Below are 24,501 nucleotides of genomic sequence, written 5' to 3'. Positions count from 1 at the left end.
AGAGATACATGGCTAAATGATCCAGCTGCCTGCCTCTTGCAAATGGCCATGCATCTTTCCCTTCTAAAGGCACACTTTGTGGAAACTGGGCTATCAAATTATTAAAGCAGTCAATGGTTTGGGTCATTTTTCTACATCACGAGTTGAATGTACCTATTACCACACTGTGTTGTGGGAACGCCTTGAAATATGTGCACACACTTTTCTGTTTTCACTACCACTTGAGTTATCAGTTGTTGAATACTAGTATATTGGACATCAGTTGCAAATGTCAATCTGAATGCATGGAGATTTTTAAATCAAAACATACATTGTATGCAGTTTTGGCACATATGGGACATGAACCTTATGATTCTTAGGGATAAAAGATAAAATGGCAAATTGATTTTGTGATATATGAAGTGAAATTTGTTGTAGCATCTAAGGTGCTGATATGCCATCCACCAGAAAAAAGGCCTCTGGCTATCCTCTGATGTTCTCTGTGATTCACACTGGGCCAACACAGGAAATGTCAATGTGTTATTTATAGAACCGTGTCATCTGAATTCTTATCTCTGTGCTAAGAGATAAAATCTGCGAATCCATTTTCACTCACCAAACGCCCACACATGCCAGGAGTTTCTGCCGAGACAATAAATAAGCTTCTTTACAGGATTTTCAAGACTTTTTGAGAGGATCAAGATTTGGATCTTAAGAATTTGTTGAATGGCCAATCTTATGCATTTGAAGGTTTATTATCAATTCACTTGGCCACAGGAAATGACTCCATAACTTTCATGAAAAGAGCCTTTAGCTCTAAAAATCTCTAGGAATAAAGTTGATGTAGAACAGCACTTTAGTCTTCTTGTGTGGAAAAATACCTGTAGTGATGTCTTAAAGTATGCACTTATTTCTTATTTTTTGTTGAATATAAGAATTTCGAAATCAGAGTACATCATACACACGTACAACTTACCTATAGCTGCTTCTATCTTTTGCAGTGTAACTAGAAGTAGATTTTGCTTGAATCAGGTTGTTAAGAAAATCCTTTTCTGGGATTATTACATTTAATTATTTATAGCATTTCAAGCCTCCAAAGAATACACCACACATTCCCAGGAAAGGTTAACGAAGTGGAATGATCTTCTCATGGGAGCGGATTTAGCCAGTATTCCAGATGTGGCATTTCCATATGTACGAAGCTAGCACAGGGACAACATTCAATCCAGTCGTTTGTAAAATCTTTTGGTCATATGCAGCACTTGTGGTAGATGTTTTGTGACAGCGGTAACTGGAGAATATGTTTCACTTTGTACAATGTCTGTGCTAGTTCCAGAAGATGTTATTTCTAATGAAGGTTTTGGTGCCTGTATATCGCAATTAGTCACAGCTTTATCACAGAAAATGTAGTGATATATTGTTTAATCTGGTACAATCAATTACCTTCCTTAATAGGGCCTTCACACTGAAACCAAATTAGTAGGAATCAAGCAGAACCAGCTGGAATAAAGAATTTGCAAAATTTGTGTCACATTCCGATGGGAATGTCAAATGGACCTTATATTCTCTTCACATGAGAGGGAATGAGCCAAAATGTGGTCAGAATAACTATTCTTTGTCTATTCCTTATGTGGGTATTTGTTGTGCATTCTAAATTTCTCACTGCATTCCATATATTCTTTTAGCCACATTCTGGCAGGATTCAAAGTGGCTTGCCATTTCGGTTCTCCATTGAATGAGATCAGAATTTTACGAATAATGATGGAATGCCGTAGAATGCTGTCATAGTGTAGTTAGAATACACAGTCCACTTCAAATGCATCTCAAAAGTTTAGAGCATGACAAATACATTAAGACAGCGTTAACAATGGGCAGAAATATCTGGAACGCAGTGAGAATATCTAGAATGCCATACAAATACCCAGGAATATACAAAGAATAATCATTCTGATGGCATTCTGGTTGGTTCTCCTTGTGTGAATGAACCCTAAGCAGTAACAAGTCACTCGCTTATTCCATGGAAGTTATATCTTGTAGACATGACCTCCCACGGCAAATACAAGCTGCAGAAAGTTCTGTGAGTTTTTACAGCTTTTGGCAACTACAAATTTGGCACAAGTAATGTACTCTACGGCTTCAGACTTGGCATTACCCACTGTAGATTGTAAGTGCATGTGCGCTATCTTTCCATCCACACTCTGAGCTTAAAAGGCTGTCAGAAATCCTGGGAAGGGCTGCGGAGAAGGGGTTGAAAGGGCTCGGACCTGTTTCTCCTTGAGATCGAAATGTGGCTTTCTACGTTCGTGTGGTCCATGGTAATGCACCTGCATCGATTTCAGGCCAGTCTGAGCCATCCCAGCATTGTCAGGCAATAAGAGTGCAGTTTCCTCCTGTAATGTATCAGATAACAGACCATCCATCAGTATTGAGATGATTTTAAAGGTGGTTCTGGGGTAATGCCCTTGAAATGTGAAGTTCAGACAGCGCACTGCAGTGTAATTTGTAGAGTAAGTGAATAATGAAATTCCTGGAAAAATTCAGCTGGTAACAGGAGCACAAACTTGCATTACTGCTCTTTTCTGTACCAAAGGACTGAGTTGTTAAAGGCTAGACCTCAGTCACTTTGGAAGGGGTTAAAAGTCTTGTATTTGACCTCTAGTCCCCTTTACGTGGTTATATACAGTCTAAGTGAAATGCTGTGTTGGTGTTAGAATGGCAATGTTCAAACCTTCTGGACTAAGAATCTGAATGACTTCAGGTGGTTGAATGTTTATCATTTTGTATTATCGTCTGCAGTATATTTAGTCTAAGTACATAATGGTCTAAAGCATAGTACATTTTTTTTAACAAAAGAGGTTAGCAATAACGAATATTGATCCCAACAACAGACTGTTGTACCTCTTTTAAGTTTAAGATTGACTATTAAGTGTTTGTGACAGTGGCACATTAAGCACATATTTTGCTTTCATGAATATTTTTCTTAAAGTCTGTAACTAATATTTCTGGACACTTCTCTGGGCAACGTGCCTCTAAATATGTAGATGACATATGTCCAAGTCAGGGTTTTGAAATGTGACAAAAAGCTCTTTAAAGCTTCAAACAGCACAGCTTGTCAATTGTAAAGTGTCCAACAGCTGTTGGAGAAGAACAGATACCATTTCACAGCTCTGCCTGTAGACACTGCAACAGCTGCTTCTACATTTAAGTTCGATCCCTGGCTGAGTCATACCAAAGACTTAAAAATGGTACATGCCGCTTTCTCTTCTTAGCACTCAGTTTGGGGAAAGAGTAAGTAAGTTGAACACACACCACTACGAGTGGACTAACTCCCTGCTGTATTGATTGCACAAAGTTGTGTGGCCCAGAGCTACTGAAACGGAGATGGGCACTGCCCTACACACCATCTGGCACGGGAAGAACCTTAACTAACTAGCTTAAAGAAATTTACGTTGAGTTTTAAAAATATGCCACAATCATTCATTCAACCCCAGCAGACAGGCCGACAAAGCCTAATGGCAGGCTTGTTCACACTCCGCTGGCGCGCATTACTTGGTAGATCAGTCTTAATTCTGGAGATCACAGGGTTGATGGGAGGCTGCGGGCTGGCGAGCACATACCGGGAATGGGCTTCCACAGTGTCTAATGAATGTCACCTTGCTACAGAACACACCGTTAATGACAATGTATGGGAAGGTCACGCATTTAGAACCTAAGGTAACCTGTTGTAGCTGGGAGCGGGTCATCAGGAAGTATTGATCACTGTTTGGCACATTGATGTAAAATTGGTGCATCGGTCTTCAGCAGACTGTGGGAATGAATTGTCTCCAACATCCTCCTGCAGATAGGATGGCAGACTTGGCTTCAGTTTTTTAATTTTTCTAGCAGAATTAAGAAAACATGCAATGATGCTACTGTAACAGCATAAGTTGAATGGATTATCTCTTAACACTCTTGGAAATATGTGATGACTATTGTTGGATTATTGGATGACAACTTCTACATGTATTGTACTCCAAGTTCAAAGGGCATTTTGCTCATAGTATGTTTTAAAACAAGTTCCAAAAGTTGGCAAGTGTGCAATCATGGTTCTTCTTGGCATATTCATCATATATTGAATCAACCAATTAGTGTTACATTGAAGTTATCAAAATATCACTTAATCCCTTTAAACTCTGCCATCTGTGTCATAGTCCTTTCTCAGTTAAGTAAGATTGAATACACTGTGATATCAGAAGTTTTCGTTCAATGTTTAAAAAAATAAGGGCCAATCTCCTCTGTTGAGCACTCTACAATAGAATGTTTCCTGAGTATTTCTGTTGACGGCTGTGAAGTGAGATAGATAGGAAGGATTATTGGAATTTGGAGGAGTGATGAATGGATCGATGGATGGAAAAACAGGACTGATGGATGGATGGATGATCGATGGAAGAATGGGGCAATGAATGGATGTTGCAAGATGAAGTGGGCCAACAAAAGTTGAAACCTGCCAACACAAAACAACATCATACTCAAAGCAACAAACACTACACTAGAACAGAAAGTCATGATAACACATTATGTATACACTATTTGTAGAACATGTGTATTTACCATGAGAGTATTTGATATCTAAAGTATACTGACTATTCTTAAAATGATGATTTTGTTTTCAATATTATAATAAGGAAAAAGATGAATCCTGACTTGTTCCTTCTTTTCCTTCCAGAACAAAGTTGTCAATGTTGATGGTGCTAAGGTCAAACTACAGGTAAGTAGTGCGATTCTCTTCCTCTACCATCTCCTTAATACCAAGTATCATTGTTACGTATGCAGCAATGTCATGGACATCGATATATCATTGTCATCATAAACATGTATATAGTGTGTTGTGGACATTCTACACCTCATTGTGTGTTCTATCAATATTGTAAAACTTAGTGAGAATCAGTACAATGTATGAAATTGGCTGATTATAGTCTTATATGATATGGCAAATAGCGATTACTCAAGCAACTGGATATGATTTTGGAAACAGTTTCAGGTAGAATCCAATACCTTTCGTCAGTGGCGCTAAAGAGATCTCACTTAAGAAACCAACTGCTCTCTACAACAGCACTGACGAAAGGTAGTGAGTTCTTATGCCTGAAACGTCTGACCATTTCCAAAATCATAACCAGTTGCTTGCAAGAGTAATTGCTATTTGGAGTATCTTAATACCTGGATGTCTAACCGTCGTCGACGAGTCTTATATAATGCTTTGCCGTACATTGTACCTGTTATTGTTAGGCAATAAACTTTAACTTGTATCCATGCTGTGGTCCCTTTGGTGGAGTCATATTTATTAGCTCCATAAAATGGACCCAATTTCCTGTAACTGGGAAATCCATGTGATTTCAGCCTTGTAGGCAATCCTTGATACTTTATTGGGAACTGTTCACTTTGGCTTATCTAAACGTGGCAAGACACGCCACCGCTCATTCTTAAAAGGTAACACTTGTATCAACACCAAACACCTTGGCTCAACATTTCCTTACAGATAGGATAATAGGACTCTACACTGTGTGAGAGAGAGATTTGCACGACATGAAAGTCGTCTATCACATCACATTCCTGAGCTGTTTTGATCTTTACTACTAACGCAGGATATTACAAGTTGGAGCGCTTTATTGCCTGACAGGTCTTAGGGACTTACTTCAGCTGAAGCAATAAATGTCGTTCTCTTGTGCTTCAGGTTTTCTATGAAAATATTATCATATATAATAATGGCAAATTTCGTACGCCATCAATAAATGTCACAAGTCAATAAAAATGCAGCAAGCTAACTAGTGCTTAATTTTCTGTGACAATAACAAAGAACAACAGACAGGGCATCATGACCCGTCATATTACTGAACTACACTGGCTCCAAAACAGATTTCCATTAAATAACAGCATGAAAAATATCAGTGAGTGTCAAGCAAATTGATAAGTCTCATCAATTTGCTTGAGACTCACTTATATTTTTCATTTTTTAGCGGAAATCTGTTTTGAAGCGAGTGTTAAAAGATGATTATCCAGCCAAGTCTTTGCTTATATTTACTATCTAATTTTCTACAAGTTGCTGTCAATTATTAAGCTAAGTTAACTGTACAAAGCTCTGAACTTACAATAAATACAATGCCATGTATCAATCCATGCACTGGATCATCTTATAATACCAGCTTAACTGACAATAATGCATTCTATTTTAAATCCATGGCCAATTTAGTTTCCATCAAAAGGCCAGTAGCAGGAGTCCTATATGTCATAATGTGCTACCATCCCTTATTGGTATTGATTTCAAGATGATGGCCTCCCACTGTTATGGCCTTGCCTTGTTTTCACATCAATCAAGTCATGTCAAGGCCTTTATTTCATCTCCATGGCTTGTCCGTCAATTGTTATTGAATTGAAGCTTATCACTCAGAAAGAGGGAACTCATTTATTAATAACCTGAATTGTGCTGACAGAAATGTATTGCATATTTTCAGATGTGCTTAAAGAAAGCAAAGAAAATTGCATAGATTAAGATTTGCAGTAATTATTTTCAACATTGCAATCTACCTTCAGTTTTCCTAATCCTCTTCTGATTCTTTCAACATGTGTCACTAGTCGTAAGCCAAACATCGCACCCTATCTCTTTTCTGTGAAGAATTTCTTGAGACGCACTAGTAGGAGTGACAACCATAAGGTAGCTTGCTATTATGAAGATATATATATATAAGTATCCCGCAGGGAGAAATGACATTTATTGATATTCATGCCATGAGCCATGGAAGCGAAACAAGCCTGGAGGCTATAATATTGCCTTCTCCTCCTCTGTGGCTGTGGGCTGATAATAAAGCTGGGATCACCAGAGAAGTGGGAGGGTCAACTCTGGGAAGTTCAATATTGCTTATAGGCATATTTTGGCTTCTGCTATTTCCCCATGGGATTAATACATACTGTAACAAATGAAAAACATGCAGCCTCTCTTGATAGTTTTCCTCTCTCTTGATACTTTTTATGTCAATAGAAACATGAGGTGTAAGAAATATGGCAAATTAGATGATGCATGATTCAAATAAAAGTGTGTAATTCAGTCAAGAGAGTTAAGTGACTCAATTGAGGGTACATCCAGGTACATTAAAGGAATACATGAATTTGTTGAGTACAATGAGAGAAGCACAATACAAGGAAAAATCATGAAATACATGATGATAACGTTTATCGTCATGAATGAAAACATAAAATGGTCAGTTCTTGGATCAAGTTGGATGTCTTAAAAAGTAATAGTATAGGTTTTCTAACACTATTTGTATGAAAAAGTATCAGTTTCAATACACAAGTTCAAACAATATTCCTGGAATCCAATCATCCTAACAAATTGGTTTCGTTTTCCATCGGAGATTCATAAGCCCCCGTCAGCTGCAATTCTCTTTGCAAGCCTGGATTGGCAGAAACACAAGCTCCTATATATCAAGACGTTAACGCACGGCAGTCTCGGAAATGGTCAATAACTCCCATCATTGATTCCCATAAATCCCAGGAAATGGCATCTGGGTGCCCGGGGAGAAGGTTGTGAGGGGAAAGCCAAAGAAATGTAGAAGTATGTGAAGTCTGAATGTTGTAGGAGACCAGTCAGGGTTCGAAATACCACCTGCATATGCAGGTTAGTGCAGGTATTTCTGGTGTCTACCTGCACCTAACCTGCACTGGTCCTTGTACTGGGTTTTATACATAAATGTCCTATGATGTAGGTGTATATGGATTGTTACCACCTACAAAGTATAAAAGAATGGTATCTGAACAATCTTAGTATGATCCATACTTTCTAAATTCAAAGTGGTGCAGGTGAAATTTGTCTGGTGCAGGTAATTTTCAATGTTGCCTGCACCTTAGTGCAGGTATGCAGAAAACGTGTTTCAAGCCCTGCCAGTATTCTACCCAGCCTAAAATTTTTTTTTCATCCCCTGAATTTTGAATGGAAATCCTGTTGGAGGCACGACGATCCTTGGGAGATCCAGGGGTATGCTTTCTGGGAAAATTTAGAAATCAAGACCCTCTGAAATGCTATTTCCTTCATTTTGAGGGGCAAATTTTGCTGGTAGACTCAACCTGGTTTAATTGGAATCTTTACATGCCGATTTTTGTCCATCAATGAAGACAGAATGGGCAACAATTTTGTCCCCAGCAGCAAAATTCCGTCAAAGGATGGATGCTGACTAGAACCATGTAGGAGACCCTTGTCAATAATGTAGCTGTCTCTGAACTTTTTTCATAGCAGGAATCTACTTTTTGTAAATACGCCGTGTCCGTCAGTGCATCAGTAGGAGTTTCTGAAAGGAATGAGATTTCTAAACTTATTTGTAAAGATTGAGAAAAAGTTTTTATAAATGGACTATACTCTGCTTGAAGACTGCTCTGTAGTCATCGGGGGTTTCAGTAAAAGTTGGATGATAAATGTTACATGTCAAGTGCTTGGATGCTATCTCTAAGTTGAACATGCATGTCATACAAACAGCTGAATTGGGCAGCATAAAACCTAGTATGAACATAGATCACTGCCAAGATGAAATATCTTCCGATATATATCCAAGGACGTGTATTCAGTGAAGACATCTCCAGAATAAGTGAAGCTTTAAACCACTACTACTGGTGACAAAGTGAAGTACATTTTCACATGATAACAATCACATTCCTGCCTGTCTGACTGAAAGTACCAAATTTATCTTGAACTCATCCAAGAGTTGCTAAGTGAAGTTATGGTTTAAGGGAACATCCTGTTGCAGGGAAAGATGTTTTCTTTCTTTGGTCTTAGCCTTGCTATCCTTTGAAATCCAAATTGTCTTCAGCTTGACTTTGCCTTACATGTACCTTTGTTTTCTTTGGAATCCAAATTGTCTTCAGTCTGAATTGTCTTACAACGTTTCCTATTGGACATCTGAAATTGTCTTCATTCATAGTTAGAGTATAAAAGACCTGTTTCTTCCAGATCACTTCAGTGTACTTCAGTGTCACTGAAGAAGGATAGTGGATTCTATCCGAAATGTCTGACCATTTCCAAAACCATATCTAGTTGCTTGAGTAACTACTTTTCACCTTATTACCTTATCTTATTACCTGGATGTCTAACCTACATCGACATATTTTCTTTCTAGGCACATATGTATAAAAATATGTTGTTGTTGTTGTTTACCTGTAGATTTGGGATACTGCTGGTCAGGAGAGGTTCCGTAGTGTAACACATGCTTACTACAGAGATGCACACGGTGAGGGTTTACTTTACACTAGGGGTGGGTACTGGTACAGTGTACGATACTCCACCAATTGCAAACAGAATCCTTTGTAGCAAAATTCATTCGCTTTCGCAGATAACAATGTCCAGCTTCAGGTCTTGACCTGAACCTGATCCTCTGGACCTGATGAACTGTATCTGTACCTGAATTTGCTGTACCGGTATCCACCCTTTAAGTTTATGCACTTCAGTGTACATGAAAGAGTGTACTTCTAGCAGTGTTGTATAGACCATATATGCACCTGTCTCCATATATCTATGCCCTGTTGGGTTTCCAGTGATAAATGCATTAATCATTAAATTGTCCAAGGTTTAGCTGCACAAAATGTATTTTTCTCAGAATCTTGCACGGGTGGTTTTTAAAAGATTATGAAAAGAAATCCAACTAAATGTAGTCATTTTTTTAATTACATAAGACATTTCACATTGAATATTGAAATGAATTTCATCTTTTTCCCCCCTAGCCCTGCTGCTTCTATATGATGTCACCAACAAGACATCATTTGACAACATCAGAGTAAGTGTAGATAAACATATTATTAGTAACATGACCTCAAGTTACCTACCACTTCCAGGGAACATATCGTATAAGTCATGTTTGCATATATAGGGATGATATCCTGTCTATGGTTTCCTTATGCAGTGTGATGGAAAATATACTGTATGCAATGGAGGAAATTCTGATGCATCATTGACTAATCGTCCTGTAGAAACAGTGATGAATTCTATTATTGTATCTATATTCAATTTGAAACATTTTGTAATAGTTCATGTACATGCCCAATATCCATTTTATAAAAGTTCCATACATGTCCGATATCCCTTGGAAGTGAGGTGCTGTGCCAGTCAAGTGTTATAAGGTTATTTTTGACAGTTTACTTTATCAGATTATTGATAGATAGGCTGATATGATAGTGTCTTATACACAAAATATGTTTGGGGACAGGGCTTAGTTACTTATGTTTGCTAGTCATATCCTTCCTTGAGGTCAAGTGAGGACAAGATACCATGTGCTTAGTGTCAACATCAGCTTTAATTAAACAGAAGTGCTATTCCTGCTTGCCTCTAATTGGAAAGCACCTTTTACCATGAGTTTGCTGATTTGTATGCAAGTATAAGCCCAACTCGAGCCCAGGCAGACTTCCTAATAACCATCCCAATCTTACAATTCTTAACATATGGGTCCAAAATCCATTGGTTAACCTCACCAATCCCTTAATGCATGCATGGCACACAGATATAAGTGGAAGAACTTAAATGAATTCTTCAAAAAGTAAAAATTACTAATAGTATCAACTTTCTTCTGCATTTCAACATCATGGCCAGCATGTATGGTATTTGAGAGTCGAGTCATAAGACAAAATGCCTGTTCGTACGCAGAAATCCATCCTGACCTTGAGGCAGTATATTTGTGTCAGCATAAGCCGTATCAACGCCTGGCGTGGTTGTATATGTGGGATATTTCTCTGGTGTACCGCAATCAATACAAAGGCCAAGAAGGTGGTCCACACTTCTTATTACAAGCCTAGAGAGGCGTGCTGCATACTCTCCCCAGCATCCAAATAGCCTTTCGATTTTACCTCAAGAGTTTCAGAGAACTCTAAGGGCAATGACCTTGGAGAAATAATTACAAAGGCATGATGCAAAAACACATGAATCTAATGTTCACTACTGGTTTGGAATCAATCATTTAATTAAGTTCTACTCCATGTGTTTTACTCCATGTGTCTGGGAGAGAAAGAGACCTGGTTTTGCTGAAAAAAAGTTATTTTTCATTTTGGAGGTTGTGCTGTCCCTGGTGCTGAAAATGTTGGCGTGAGTCTACTTCAGTGAATCCAAATGAAAGTTTTGCCTGTAGGAAATGTAGTAACTTCAAATACTAATTTCTATATAACAAAATCTTTATAATGTGACAGTTTTTGCAGCAAAGTGCTAAACATGCTATGATAGGGTAAAATAATCCATGCATGACAAATAACAAACAATCTGATGATGTCCCCTACTATGACTATGACGACAAACCAGACAAATTCTCAATTTAGAAATCTTGAAAACTGATGATGGGTCACTGAAATGGCTCAAAGTCATTCAATGAAGATACTTTGCATTCTGTGATCATCAACAGGAAATGTGTATGGGGTAGGATTTCACGTATTACAAAACTATCTGGTACCTGGCCTTCAAATGCTTCCCTGTCTACTTTCTGTTACAATACATTTGCTGTTCATTTGACTTCATATGATCAATCAATATATGCTTAGTCTATACATGTAAAGTGGCTCTCTGTCACTCCAAGCTCTCTTGTCCATCTCTCTATATCTGTCTAGGACTCATGTAACCAAATCTTTTAAAGAGCAGATATCAAAAAGCCATTTTCTTTAAACAAACTCCCCACTGAAGGTCACCTTGTGGTTACACTTTAATATAATAAAGTAGAATTATAACTTTTCCTGCAAGCTAGAAAACTGCATGATGGAAAGTTCCCAAGCATATTTCTTAGTCTGCAGTCTGCCTCCAGAGATTCAGTAAGCTGAGCAAATTTAATTGGAATTTGCCGTGCTCATATCGGCATGATGTTTTTCCTATTACCCGCTGTAAATTTGCTAAATTTGCAAAGCTAGCTTGAAGGTAATGTTGATTTTCTTTCCAGGTCCCATGGCTTAAAGTCATCTTGGCTGAAAAATTATTGAATCAGAAGATATTGTCTTCCTTTAACTAAAGCTGATGTCATTTCCAAATTGTTTCTATTCTCAATGTAATGATAAGGCTAATATTGATTTTGCTGCTGTTCACTAAACTAGTAATTGTTTAAACATTAAGAATTCAGAGTGAGTCACATGTACTGGCATATCTGTGACCCCTGTTTTGCAAAATGATGGAATGTAATTAGATAAAAAAAAGTCACAAAGGTGCCCTAAAAATATCAAGCACAGATGTTACAAGACACAAAGTGAATTTTTTCCCACTTCCATCTGGTTTAGAATCTCCAAGTGGCGCAATCCATAACATCAGCATTGTGCAGCCTAATGCCCACTTTCCGAGATCCTGTGTTTTCTCTTCTGCACAGAAACTCGAAGCAATTTGCCTGTAAATTGCCATGTGCAGGCATGCATTATCCCTGCCAGTTATGAAGTAGCACAGCAGTTACTGTAAATGCAGAAACTTTTGCGGTGGTTCAATGTTTGCGTTTTTTGCGGTGGTCGCTTCATCGCGAAATTATAACCACCGCAAACATCTTTCCATGGCAGTAAGATGTACAGTGCATGGCACTACCGCGAACTTAAAACCACCGCAAAAAGTCCCTTTTCCCGCTACCGCGAAATAAAATACCTGCAAACTTAAATGCATTTAAAGTACTACATCAGTACATGTTACTGCCAGGTCAACCAGTAAATCAGGGTCAGGATTGCATTACCAAACATGTCCACTGCAATGAACCCTCCGGGTCTCTCAGGTCATTGCAGTTATTAGATCTTTAGTCACGACTTTGTAACTTTCAACTTCATATAACTTTCAAAATATCATTGTAAATTGTAATCATGTATTAGGAAAAGGGTTGAAGCTAACCTTTGTTACCCTCTGTCTTTACTGGAGCATTATAAGTATGATACTTTCTGTACTGTGAAAAACAGAAAACAAACATTTCCAATCCTCCTCATAGCAAGTAGCATTGTACATTTGAAATCTTTACAGCACTGTATTGAATTTTTGTACAGGGAAAAGAAAATTTCTTTTTTATGGGAAATGAAAGAAAAACGAATAAAGATGTTTGGTTATATATATATATATACACAGTGTGTTTTGTTTCTTGCAGGCCTGGCTCAGTGAAATCCATGAATATGCACAGCAGGATGTGGTCATCATGCTGCTGGGGAACAAGGTAAGGCTATTATGGAATGTGGTAAGTGGGCAGACTATGGCAACTGATGAAATACATGTACAGATACTGTAATACATGTCGCAAAACAAAGGATGAACTTTCAGCTTTTTCTTTGCAAATATGTGAGCACAAAGAAATTTTTGTATTAGTAAAAATGGCAAATAACCTATCATTTTTATTGACATATTGACTTAAGACGAGTGTCGCATTGCCTCAAAAATGATCAATTTTGAAACCATATCGATCTATGTGTTTTTAATCAACCCAGGCCGATATGCAGGCAGAAAGAGTTGTGAAGAGAGAAGAAGGCGAGAAGCTTGCTAGAGTGAGTACTGAGAGCTTCATACAACATATAGCTAATGTTACATTTTGTGAGACTGTTTCCTACTGTAAGTGGTGGAATGTTGTGATTGCCCAAATCTTCAGCTCAGTCTGTCCTGTGTTTGATGAATCTAAGCTCTGTGTTGGGCATCAAACGTGACTGTGATCTAACGGCTAGGGGGTTGTATGGTCCCCTGGAATTTTTAACTTCTTGTTACCCTTTACAACTACTTCATGAGGGGTAAATTTCAAATGGTACAAACAACCATATTAGGGCTGAAATCCATGGCATGTCGAGGTCAAATGGCGGTAGAAAGGCCTCGATATGGTCTAAATGCTATCAGGCTAATTGCTATCATTGCCTTAAATGCCATCATTGGCCTAAATGTCATCATTGGCCTAAATGCCATCACTGGCCTAAATGGGATCTGAGTGTTCAACTCCTGCCAATTCCCATTACTAGACACTTCGGTATAGGGTACTCCTGGTAAAGGGTTTCTGCAACATGTTTGGTGAAGTAAAAAATCATCCCTTTGCCATGGCCTTAAGTATGATATTCTCGTTGATTTCTTCTTATGTTTACATTTCCCAAATGTAGCTCATAGACAAAATCTCCTATCGGCTTAAATATTGGAAACTTTAAGACAAAATTACAATGCAAAGGTTTTTCTAAACTTAAGGCCACACTAATTAATTTCCTTGGTTCTTGGATTTTTGAAAATAAAAATGTAGCAAGCAGACATCATAAAGGCAGAGGGCAGGGAGGAAAACTTGAATGTGACTGTATTTAGTCCATAAAACTGAATGCACCAAGTCATAAACATGGTTCTATGGCTTTGTTTCCATGTTTTCTCCAGTTGAGCATATCTTTTTATATATATTTAAAAAAAATCTGTGAACCAAGAAATTGAATTGGTATGGTCTAACTACAGACAATATAGTAAGTGCAATCAGTGACACTGAAAAACAAGTTGTCATTGATCATGAAAAATTTGCCATTTTAGATTATTGCCATCAAGAACACTGCAACAGTTGTAATAGTGCCAACGGTGGCTTAATCAAATGAGGACCAGAATGAAAATTATTCACATGGGCCACTCTTCATATCGCATCTCCAGTGAGCTCCAACAGAAAACCAGAGGGCTTTCCATGCATAGCTGATGACACTCCTCCCCTATGAGATTATCCTCGGGCCGCCATTATAGTAATGAGATTGTTGGGAATTAATCTAATAGGGGAACTTTCCGCAATGTCACACCCAAGGTTATCTTCACTCAATAGAGCTACACTAGCTGATGTTAGCGTGAAAGCTCTTGAGTCCTAGATTTGTAAGCGATTCAATTTGGCAACTTAATATCAAATTGCATCTTTAAAATTTGCTCATGTAATCCCAACAGGGTATGTCTGGATTTGTAGAATTCATTTGTCTGCTACTGGATAGGATTGTTCTTTTTCCCTTTATCTGCAAAAATGTTGGACAATTCATCTCCCAGTCTGCATATGGAAAAGAAGTCAAACCCATCAAATAGCTTGAGCAGAAGTAGATTTAGAGTAGATTTGATGTCAGAATTCCCTTTTAAGTCATTTATAACTCTGATTTTCCTTCTTTGTTAAGTATACAATTATGTATACCACTGCTTTACTTTGTTTGCAATTATCCTCTGGCATAAGCTTACAGTATAGTTATTATTACTATTATATTTCCGCTTTCAAGTTCTATCATATGTACTGAAAAAGGGAGCTTGCCTATTACCTGCAATAACCCTAATTTTGCTAAAGCTCAACTAAAACAGCTCAATTTCCAAATGTTAATATCACAGGAAGGGATTCATTTAACAGAAAGGAAATCTCACATGTTGCCAAGTTACTGTTGAAAGTCATTTTGATTCTACACATCCAAAGCTCCAAATGAACTGCCTGGGGACGTCTCCAGCACTGAAAGCATCAGAAATAAATTACCTTCTATGACCTACAAAAGCCTTTCATCGATGTGGTGAAATGATAGACTGCCTCTTGGTGATAGAGGCTTATTAGGTTACCTTAGTGCATCGTAAATGTCACGTCTGCGCAGTGCTTTGCAAAATTCTCCAATACCGTCACGGTATATAGTGCTCACATGCAGATACCTAGAGGCCTTTAGATCATAATAAAACTGAGCACACTTTGTACAGTGTAGTGTCCTAGATGTCCTCTAGATTTCAGCATTGTGCAGGCATGACAGCTATTGATATGTATATGAGTAGCTGGTGGGGTGTAATCCACATGTAATAGTCCAACTCACCCCTATAGTTGGTATTCAGTCTTTTACATCATTACTACAATTTTTTATAAAACATGTGCACTGATGCAGAATGTATTGCAGCGGGAAAAACCTTCAGTCAAACTCACAAATGGGCACACAGACTCTAAATCTCTACTTCATCACTGTCAATAACCTGCATATGATTCTTTCTCTGCACAATTTTTTTTTCATTTGCCGTTTTTGTTTTGCCATCAGCATCAGTCTTTTGAGAGTTTGCTTGTCTGACAATATCTGAGATAATATGTAGCTCCCTTTGGTAATTGTCACATTATTATATCATAATATGAATGCATTTAAGAAGTTTTAGACACCCGGGTTAACAATGTTCAAATACCTGACTTAATCTCTACAACTGGATAAAAATGTAGATTTATCAGGATCTTTTGAGTGACATCCATCACCCTAATTTAGTGTCCTAGTTGCATTTTTATCCAATTGAAGAAATTCAATTGTATTTCAAGATAATCTGGAATGGTATGTCAATTTAAAGTTACATTCATGCATCAAGGTGTTAAGAAACACAAAAAATCGACAGTTACTCAAGGAACTTGATATTATCCAAAATCATATTCAGATCCTCGAGTCACTATTATGTAGCATATTAAACACAAATCTTACGATCCATCAAGGGAGGGTCAACCGTTGACAAAAATCTACAATTTGATTGCCCAAATCCTGGAGGATCAACTACAGCAGTCAAGCAGGACGGTGACACTTCAGGGAGGATTGATATTTATCCCAGTGTAATTGTCTGGTGACATTGTGGGTTCACCTCGTGGTTTCACACGGTTCACTTTCAATTGGTTTTTGAGATGATGTCCACTCAGAACATAGCCTCCATTACAGACTGTTTTACAGACTAATGTGGGGTTGTGTGGCACAACTGCGGGGTGTTTGGCCCAGAACCTGAGGTCCTGGGTTCTAATCCTGACATGCTAACAATCTTGTGCCCATGGGAAAGGCATGACTTTTCTCACTCCACCAGGGTGTAAAAATGAGTACCTGAGTTTGGTTGGGGAGGACATGTTGTTGTTGTTGTTGTTGTTTTCAATCACATGTTGCATTCAGTGACAGCTTTAAATATTAAAGCTGTTTTCTTGTTTCTTCTTTCCTTGATGAAGAGTAGTGACTCAAGCAACTGTATATTATTTTGGATCTTATCCTGTTGCTTGAGTAATAATCATTCAGTCTTATAATCTGGATGACATTGTCTAATTTCCCTTTATTGATGTACCATTCATGTTATGATGAGTCTACCATATTAAATGTGTCAATAACAGCTGATAAGTGAATTAGAATTGCCAGATCTAACCTCTGACAATTTTCTTGTCGTTCAGGCAACTCAAGATGCTTTTCAAGATTTCCACTCAATAGACCCCTTTTGTAAAATGTTTGACCTGGAATCATATTCTGTTATCTCCATGCAGGACTTTGGGATCGCCTTCATGGAAACAAGTGCCAAGACAGGACTCAACGTAGAGCTGGCCTTCATGGCTGTGGCAAAGTAAGTTCTCTTCATTCATCCACAGTGCGAAAATTGCCCAAGAAGACCGCTCAGGGGACCAATGAAATCTTGTCCATGTGGTCACATTACAGCCACTATGATCACCATCCTGTATGGCAATCATTATACGAACTTCAAGTAAACTGTTGCTGACGATATTTCTTTCCGGTCAGCAGTCGTTATCCTGCTACCTCAAAATTAAATCCCCGCGAACTTAAATGCAATTACTGTATTTTCTTCTGGCAACTTATCCTGAAGCAACTTTCTCATCAGTTACCTATATCACAAGCTCATTATGCAATTCTATCAGGCATTATGAAGTTGTTTAAGATGCCAAAGCAAGGTGTTGGTCATCCATAAGCCCTCTCCTCCATGATTCTGCACTTGACATTATCTGACTGCTATCTATTAAAGCTACTTCTGAAAGGATGGTCTCTAGATCTTTACGAGCAATCACTGTTGTTGTTTATATCCGGGGTATTTGACGATGGTTGGTGCCTACCAGACGTCACCAGATTGGATTAAAAAATTGATATCTGGATTAGCAGACCAAATTACTGGTTAATATGTCAATCTATCTTTTGCAAAACACCTGCTTTTTGCCTACAATGCATCACTGTAACATTGCGATCGCTCGTATAGCTTTACCAAGACGTGATTATGATCATCTCTGGTTGTGAGCAAACTAACCTCTCTCTTCTTACAGGGACCTGAAATCACGGAAAACCAGGAAACCAAACGACCCCAAGTTCAGCGTGACAGAGTATGTGGACCAAGAGAAGCAGAACCAGGGCTGCTGCTCCTGAACCCTCACCTTTCACCTTTGACACGGAACAGTCCACTCTACTTACCCACGAGTTGTGAATTATAACGGTTCAATCTTCAATGTCATATAGCACATTCTGCTCTATAGGTTTCATAGTTAAACAAAGGAACATAAATGTACTGTTTTTTGAGCTTTGTAAGATTTAATGGTTTACTGGTATTAGAGTTGTTAGTGATTATATTACCAGTTAAAAGTATGATAATCAATGACATGTTTGGCAAAGTACATTCCATAGTTGGCCACAACTTCAGTAAGCATTCTGTACAATCTGTAAAAGTTAAAAACAAAAATGGCAGGGCAACAAAAAGTGAACAGGTATTCGAATTCAGACCAGGTGTGGTTTAATTTAGTTGCACTCTTTATTTTGTTGTACTTATATTTGTTTGTCTTCCCTTTGGTTACAATTTTATCTATATTCAAGAAATGTGACGTATGAGCATCAAGAGTATCATGATATTATAGTTGTGTGTCCGAATAGGGTAATTTTTTTCAGACAGGCAGCATTTAGTTTAAGGACGGAAAATAATGTATTTGATCAACACTTCATTGGTTGAAAATCTATATTAAAGGACGGTTTGACACTCTTCCAAGTCTTCTGTATATGAATTTATACCATTTGTCTAATTGTTAAAAATAAAGATAAAAACTTTGTAGCCCTACAGAGAAAAATAGTATGCACAAGAAGCACCAAAGAAGCACTTGAGTAACTATGTACAATCTTCAAAACTTTATTTCAAATCAGATTTTTTTAGCTATTCAATTTCCTTGGTAAGATCACAATCACACGTAGGACTTATTTTCAGAACAATGCAATATTGTGTGTTCAAAAACAGTAAGGGTTTTGAGACTTAATCTACTTTGATATGAACACCAGAGTTGAGAAAAGCTGTAAACTGGAGTTGGCGTGCAGTGGTTAAAAAACTGGAGACAATATTGTAGCTAGTAGCAGTGGCTATGAATATGTCTTGCAGCTCTGTATGTGATCTTTGTATTTCATGCACCAAACAGTGCACTGTTGTGCAAGAGGCTAGTTGTCATGCTGCAAAAAAAATGTTAGTCATATACATGCATAGTGCTGTTGTGCACAATAGTCACTGCAAAAGTGTACACTCATTGCAGTTGAACTTGTCATAATGATGCACAATAGTATTTCTGCTGTGCATCCTTGGTCACTACAATATTGTACACTGATTTGCTTGTCATAAACCATTGGTGCACAACAGCAATTCTTGCTATTGTGGATCCAGATGTGCACCAGAATCAGTGAAACAGAGTAGCTGCGCTCTTGTCTGATCTACTCTAGTTGTGTTTTTGCCCATTTGTGGAGTCGAAGCGTGAGTCAGGTCCTAGCTGTTGTACATAGTCTGTAGGGTACATTCATGTATATAACATTATATTGAAGAGTTATAGATGTTTATCGTGCAACTCGAGTGACAAAAGATGCAACACAAATTTATGGTAACCTCAGAGACGAACTTTGTGATGATAATCATGCCGCAAGAATGGTTCAACTTCAACTGACTTTGTCATAAGATTTGACTTTTGCAGAAATGTATATTGAAGGTTCACGACAGAATCTTTGGATTGGAGTTGATATCAATTATTCAAAAAAAGATTATGACCATGCAAAAGTACTCAGAACAGAGAGCAATTGCTAGATTTGTGGAGAAGCCTGATCATGGTCAGCTTTGACCATTCTCCTGGTTTTGCAAAGATCAGCCTGTCATTTCCTTATGGAAACCCAGACAGAATACTAGTAGTTATTTCATGTGGTTTCCTTCTGTTTTGCTTCCAATCAGACATCATCCATCCAGTGAACCATGTGACAGGGAATAAAGTTTGGACCAATGGACTTGATTTTTCTTGTGAGGCTCATTTCTCAGATAACGTTATTATTTAAACTGGATGCTTTTGATTTTTGATGTCATTGCATATTTATAATATACAGTTAGGAATTGTAAGTAATTCATACAGTATCAATATGGGGATTATAATTTAAAACTTTACAGCTACATGGTATGAATTCAAAGTAAAGGTCACATTATAAATTTACATTGAACCCAACAGAGCTCAGCCTCCCCACACGGGGCTTCCCACACTATCAGCATCATACGCCAAATAGGGCCTAAGATTATTGGCCATTTTAACGTTACTGATTTACCTTCTTCTAAACATCAAATTAGAATCTGGTTTCTTGTGACCCCATAACGCCATGTCACCGCACCATCAATGTACAGTAATTGGCTCGGACCGGGGTAGTTAAAATCACTGACGTGTGGGTTAGGGGAGGGGGTGTCAGACAACATGGCGTCCATGTGAAACTCTGGCGCAATCGAGGCCATCATCTTCCGCTGCATCTGGAGAACGGTAAGTTGTCTCCTGAGCTAGATTTCTTCTCATTCCTACCTCAGCGTGCTAGAACAGGCCTTTCCGTCACAGCAGCAAGTTTGTTTTGCTTCAGCTGGATGGCACCGTCCTTGGTGCTGATGTCATTTCCTGTCGCACGGTTAAAAAGCGCCGACAATCGACAAGAATTATCATTGCAGGTAAACATGATTAAGTAAGTGCAAAAATAACATAGATCGCTAGAGGTCCCCACTGACACGTGAGTGAATTTTGCAATGATTTTGTTGGTTGATCTTCAAGGCCAGTTGAATCATGATTCTTTGCAACGGTAACGTTAGCATTGAATTAACGTTAAATGTTTACTATGTGGTTATGTCAAACATTTATAGTCAACAATGATTTTGCGATGGTTAACTTGTTTTTCTGCTAAAATTGATTATACATTAATTAAAGATTTTTCCCAAATTTCTGTCGTGTTTGCAGTTCTGATCACCATAACCATGTACTATGATGTAGACTCTAATGTAGACCCACGGGCCAGAGCTGACATATTCCTCTTGTTGCAAGACTCGTGTATAAGTTCAGCATCAGGTGAACTCACCAGATTCTTAAGGGCAGCAGCTTCTTCTAGTTCGGTAGTTCCCTTATAATGCCTACGAGGTGGTGATGACTTCCAGAAAGTGTCACCTTATTTAATTCTAGAGTAAAAATAATATCAAATAAAATATCATCACATGCAGGTTTGTAAGGTAGTTTTAAAGAGGAATGATGGTTGAATAAGAGAACTCACACTCAATCAACTATACAAATTGTATAGTTGACTGAGAGTGAGTTTCCTGTACTACATGTCATGTAGTACACAACATTTGTATGTAGACTAAGCTAAAAAAAGGTAATATAGCCATTTGACAGACAAGAATATTTCCTATAACATTAACGTTACCTATGAGTGGTGTTTTTTTTCTGTAAACAATGAATGCTAGTGCAGGATTTGTGCAGGTATGGTGAGAAGCTAATGATTGCAAAACCTGGCTGCAATGTGTTGAAAATGGTGAACAACAACTTACACCAACAGCGACAGAGAGGCTGGTCGAGGAGGCTACTAACGAAATGTCTACCATTTCCAGATTTGGCCATTTCGCGACTGGGGAGACTTGATGGGCTCCTATGGGGGTTTACATACTAATAAAGGACACGTGATGACACAGAACAGAACTGGGCAACAAACTTTATTTACAAACCTTTGAGAAACAATAAACATGGGATGGTCTACATCCCTTGACATCTCTATAAACAACAGCTAATGTACTGAATTGTCATGCAATAAAATGACTGTATTTCTAACATTCTCACAGAGCTTCATATACTTAACATGACTATTTATTCACCCATGGTATGATCATTAGGTCATAACCATGGTTAACGTAAATATTTCTTCTCATCACGCATAACGCTAGTTCACCTTTATTCGCAGAGTAACCTATATCCGTTGTACCTAAAAACATGATATTTAGGGATATGACGTTGATGGACGGTGGTTTCAAATTGCATTTTTTATTTCAATATAATGCAGTTTGAGACCTCCATCCGCCAACTCGATATCCCGAAATACCCTGGAGTTAAATACAACGGATAAAGGTTACCCTGTGAATAAAGAACACCCTCCGGTTTAATTTGGGAATCCCGGTTTAATTTGGGACAACCTCCCGTATTTCAGCAACCTTTAACCCCAAAGGCTTAATATCGCATATGTTAGGTAACAATGAGGTTAAGAATACGTAGCAGCCATTGATGACCCCCTGGGGATTAGCCCAATTCTGCAGAATTCTGCAGAATTCTGGGAACTGGAGCCAGAATTCTGCAGAATTCTGGGAGCCTGAGCCAGAATTCTGCAGAATTCTGGGAAGCCTGAGCCAGAATTCTGCAGAATTCTGGGAAGCCTGAGCCAGAATTCTGCAGAATTCTGGGAAGCTAAGCCAGAATTCTGCAGAATTACGAGAACTGAAACCTGGTTCAGGTGTTCTCACAGTTCGCTGAAGTGAGGTTTATTGTTGACGTAGTGTATCTTGGGTGATGGTGGAATCTTTAGACATAGTCCATAGGGAACTCTTTTCTGATTATTGGCCAGATAGACGAGGAAATTGCTCACAGTAAAATGTCAGTAGCTATCAGGAAACTATCAGTGCTAAGAAGAGGATCTGCATGGAGGGTCCGATTACGCTTTACGCTTTAGGATCGTATGCGGGCAGATGCGAGTGAGATCTGTTATGTATCTGAAATTTCAGAGTCATTGTCCTTACAATTTTCAAATACAATTTAGAGTGTCACTTGAATGGTGAAGCAATTCAATGTGCAAGTAGATCTAACCATACCTCAAACAGGCGTTTTAAAGCTTCTACATGTCACTTGTAGCTTAAAATTAAATACCAGAATCCTACATGTGTATTATGTGTTTTACTATCTTTCATTTAGCCATTTCACCTTTCTATGTACAGCGTAATTTTTTAATGTTTAGAAAACAGCATGCGACTACTCTTTGGGCAAAATGGGTACGGATGGGTACGGATGAGGTACGGATCCTGGCAGATACCGTGGTATCCGTCAAATGCAGATGCAGAGGATTCCGCACAAATATGAACCAATCCCAGATTCTTAAAGGATAAGCCAAAATACTGAACAGATGCGACACTGTATCAATAAAAAACACGCAAAGAATACGACGTCGTATATACAAAAAATGTACATAGATCCCTGGCTGTCAACGAACATGAAAATGCTCTTTTTGGGTCAGGAGAGCAAATTAATAGTTTTCGACAAACAAGGTGCATGTCTGATGTCGAGGAACCGTTCATCATGCAATAGAGTTGGTTCTGAGAAAATCGGCCATTGTTTTACGAAACGTGTATTTTTTGTGAAAAATGCTCTTTTTGGCTCAGGAGATCAAATGACCATTTTTCGACAAACAATGTGTATGTCTGATGTCGAGGAACCGTTCATCATGCAATAGAGTTGGTTCTGAGAAAATCGGCCATTGTTTTACGAAACGTGTATTTTTTGTGAAAAATGCTGTTTTTGGCTCAGGAGATCAAATGACCATTTTTCGACAAACAATGTGTATGTCTGATGTCGAGGAACCGTTCCGCATGCAATAAAGTTGGTTCCGAGAAAATCGGACATTGTTTCGCGAAACCTGTATTTTTTTGTGAAAAATGCTCTTTTTTGCTCAGGAGAGCAAATTACCATTTTTCAACAAACAAGGTGCATGTCTGATGTCGAGGAAACGTTCCGCATGCAATAAAGTTGGTTCGAAGAAATCGGACATTGTTTCGCGAAACTGTATTTTTTGTGAAAAATGCTCTTTTTGGCTCAGGAGAGCAAATGACCATTTTTCGACAAACAATGTGTATGTCTGATGTCGAGGAACCGTTCCGCATGCAATAAAGTTGGTTCCGAGAAAATCGGACATTGTTTCGCGAAACCTGTATTTTTTGCAAAAAATGCTCTTTTTGGCTCAGGAGATCAAATGACCATTTTTCGACAAACAATGTGTATGTCTGATGTCGAGGAACCGTTCCGCATGCAATAAAGTTGGTTCCGAGAAAATCAGACATTCTCTTGCGAAACGTGTATTTTTTTTATGAAAAATGCTCTTTTTGGCTCAGGAGAGCAAATTACCATTTTTCGACAAACAATGTGTACGTCTGATGTCGAGGAACCGTTCCGCATGCAATAAAGTTGTTCCGAGAAAATCAGACATCTGTTTTACGAAACGTGTATTTTTTGTGAAAAATGCTGTTTTTGGCTCAGGAGATCAAATGACCATTTTTCGACAAACAATGTGTATGTCTGATGTCGAGGAACCGTTCCGCATGCAATAAAGTTGGTTCCGAGAAAATCGGACATCTGTTTCGCGAAACCTGTATTTTTTTGTGAAAAATGCTCTTTTTTGCTCAGGAGAGCAAATTACCATTTTTCAACAAACAAGGTGCATGTCTGATGTCGAGGAACCGTTCCGCATGCAATAAAGTTGGTTCCGAGAAAATCGGACATTGTTTCGCGAAACCTGTAT

The 24,501-nt window shown here is 38.3% G+C and overlaps 1 protein-coding gene across 3 annotated transcripts in view; it reads left to right on the top strand.

Annotated features, from left to right (window-relative positions):
* LOC118428444 (ras-related protein Rab-37-like) overlaps positions 1-19,201 on the top strand; it is a 75,782-nt gene extending 56,581 nt beyond the window's left edge. For all 3 annotated transcript variants that reach the window (XM_035838509.1, XM_035838511.1, XM_035838510.1), the window contains 7 exons: positions 4,685-4,726; positions 9,161-9,227; positions 9,718-9,770; positions 13,068-13,133; positions 13,402-13,458; positions 17,184-17,260; positions 17,967-19,201. In XM_035838509.1, coding sequence (XP_035694402.1) covers positions 4,685-4,726; positions 9,161-9,227; positions 9,718-9,770; positions 13,068-13,133; positions 13,402-13,458; positions 17,184-17,260; positions 17,967-18,066 — 462 coding nt within the window. In that variant the 3' untranslated portion in view covers positions 18,067-19,201. The remainder of the gene's footprint in view (positions 1-4,684; positions 4,727-9,160; positions 9,228-9,717; positions 9,771-13,067; positions 13,134-13,401; positions 13,459-17,183; positions 17,261-17,966) is intronic.
* Positions 19,202-24,501: the final 5,300 nt, after the last annotated feature.

The sequence above is a fragment of the Branchiostoma floridae genome, chromosome 13 (genome assembly GCF_000003815.2).
Source record: "Branchiostoma floridae strain S238N-H82 chromosome 13, Bfl_VNyyK, whole genome shotgun sequence".
Classification (NCBI taxonomy): domain Eukaryota; kingdom Metazoa; phylum Chordata; class Leptocardii; order Amphioxiformes; family Branchiostomatidae; genus Branchiostoma; species Branchiostoma floridae.
Note: the sequence above shows the minus strand (reverse complement) of the source record. Positions and strands in the feature narration are given on the sequence as shown.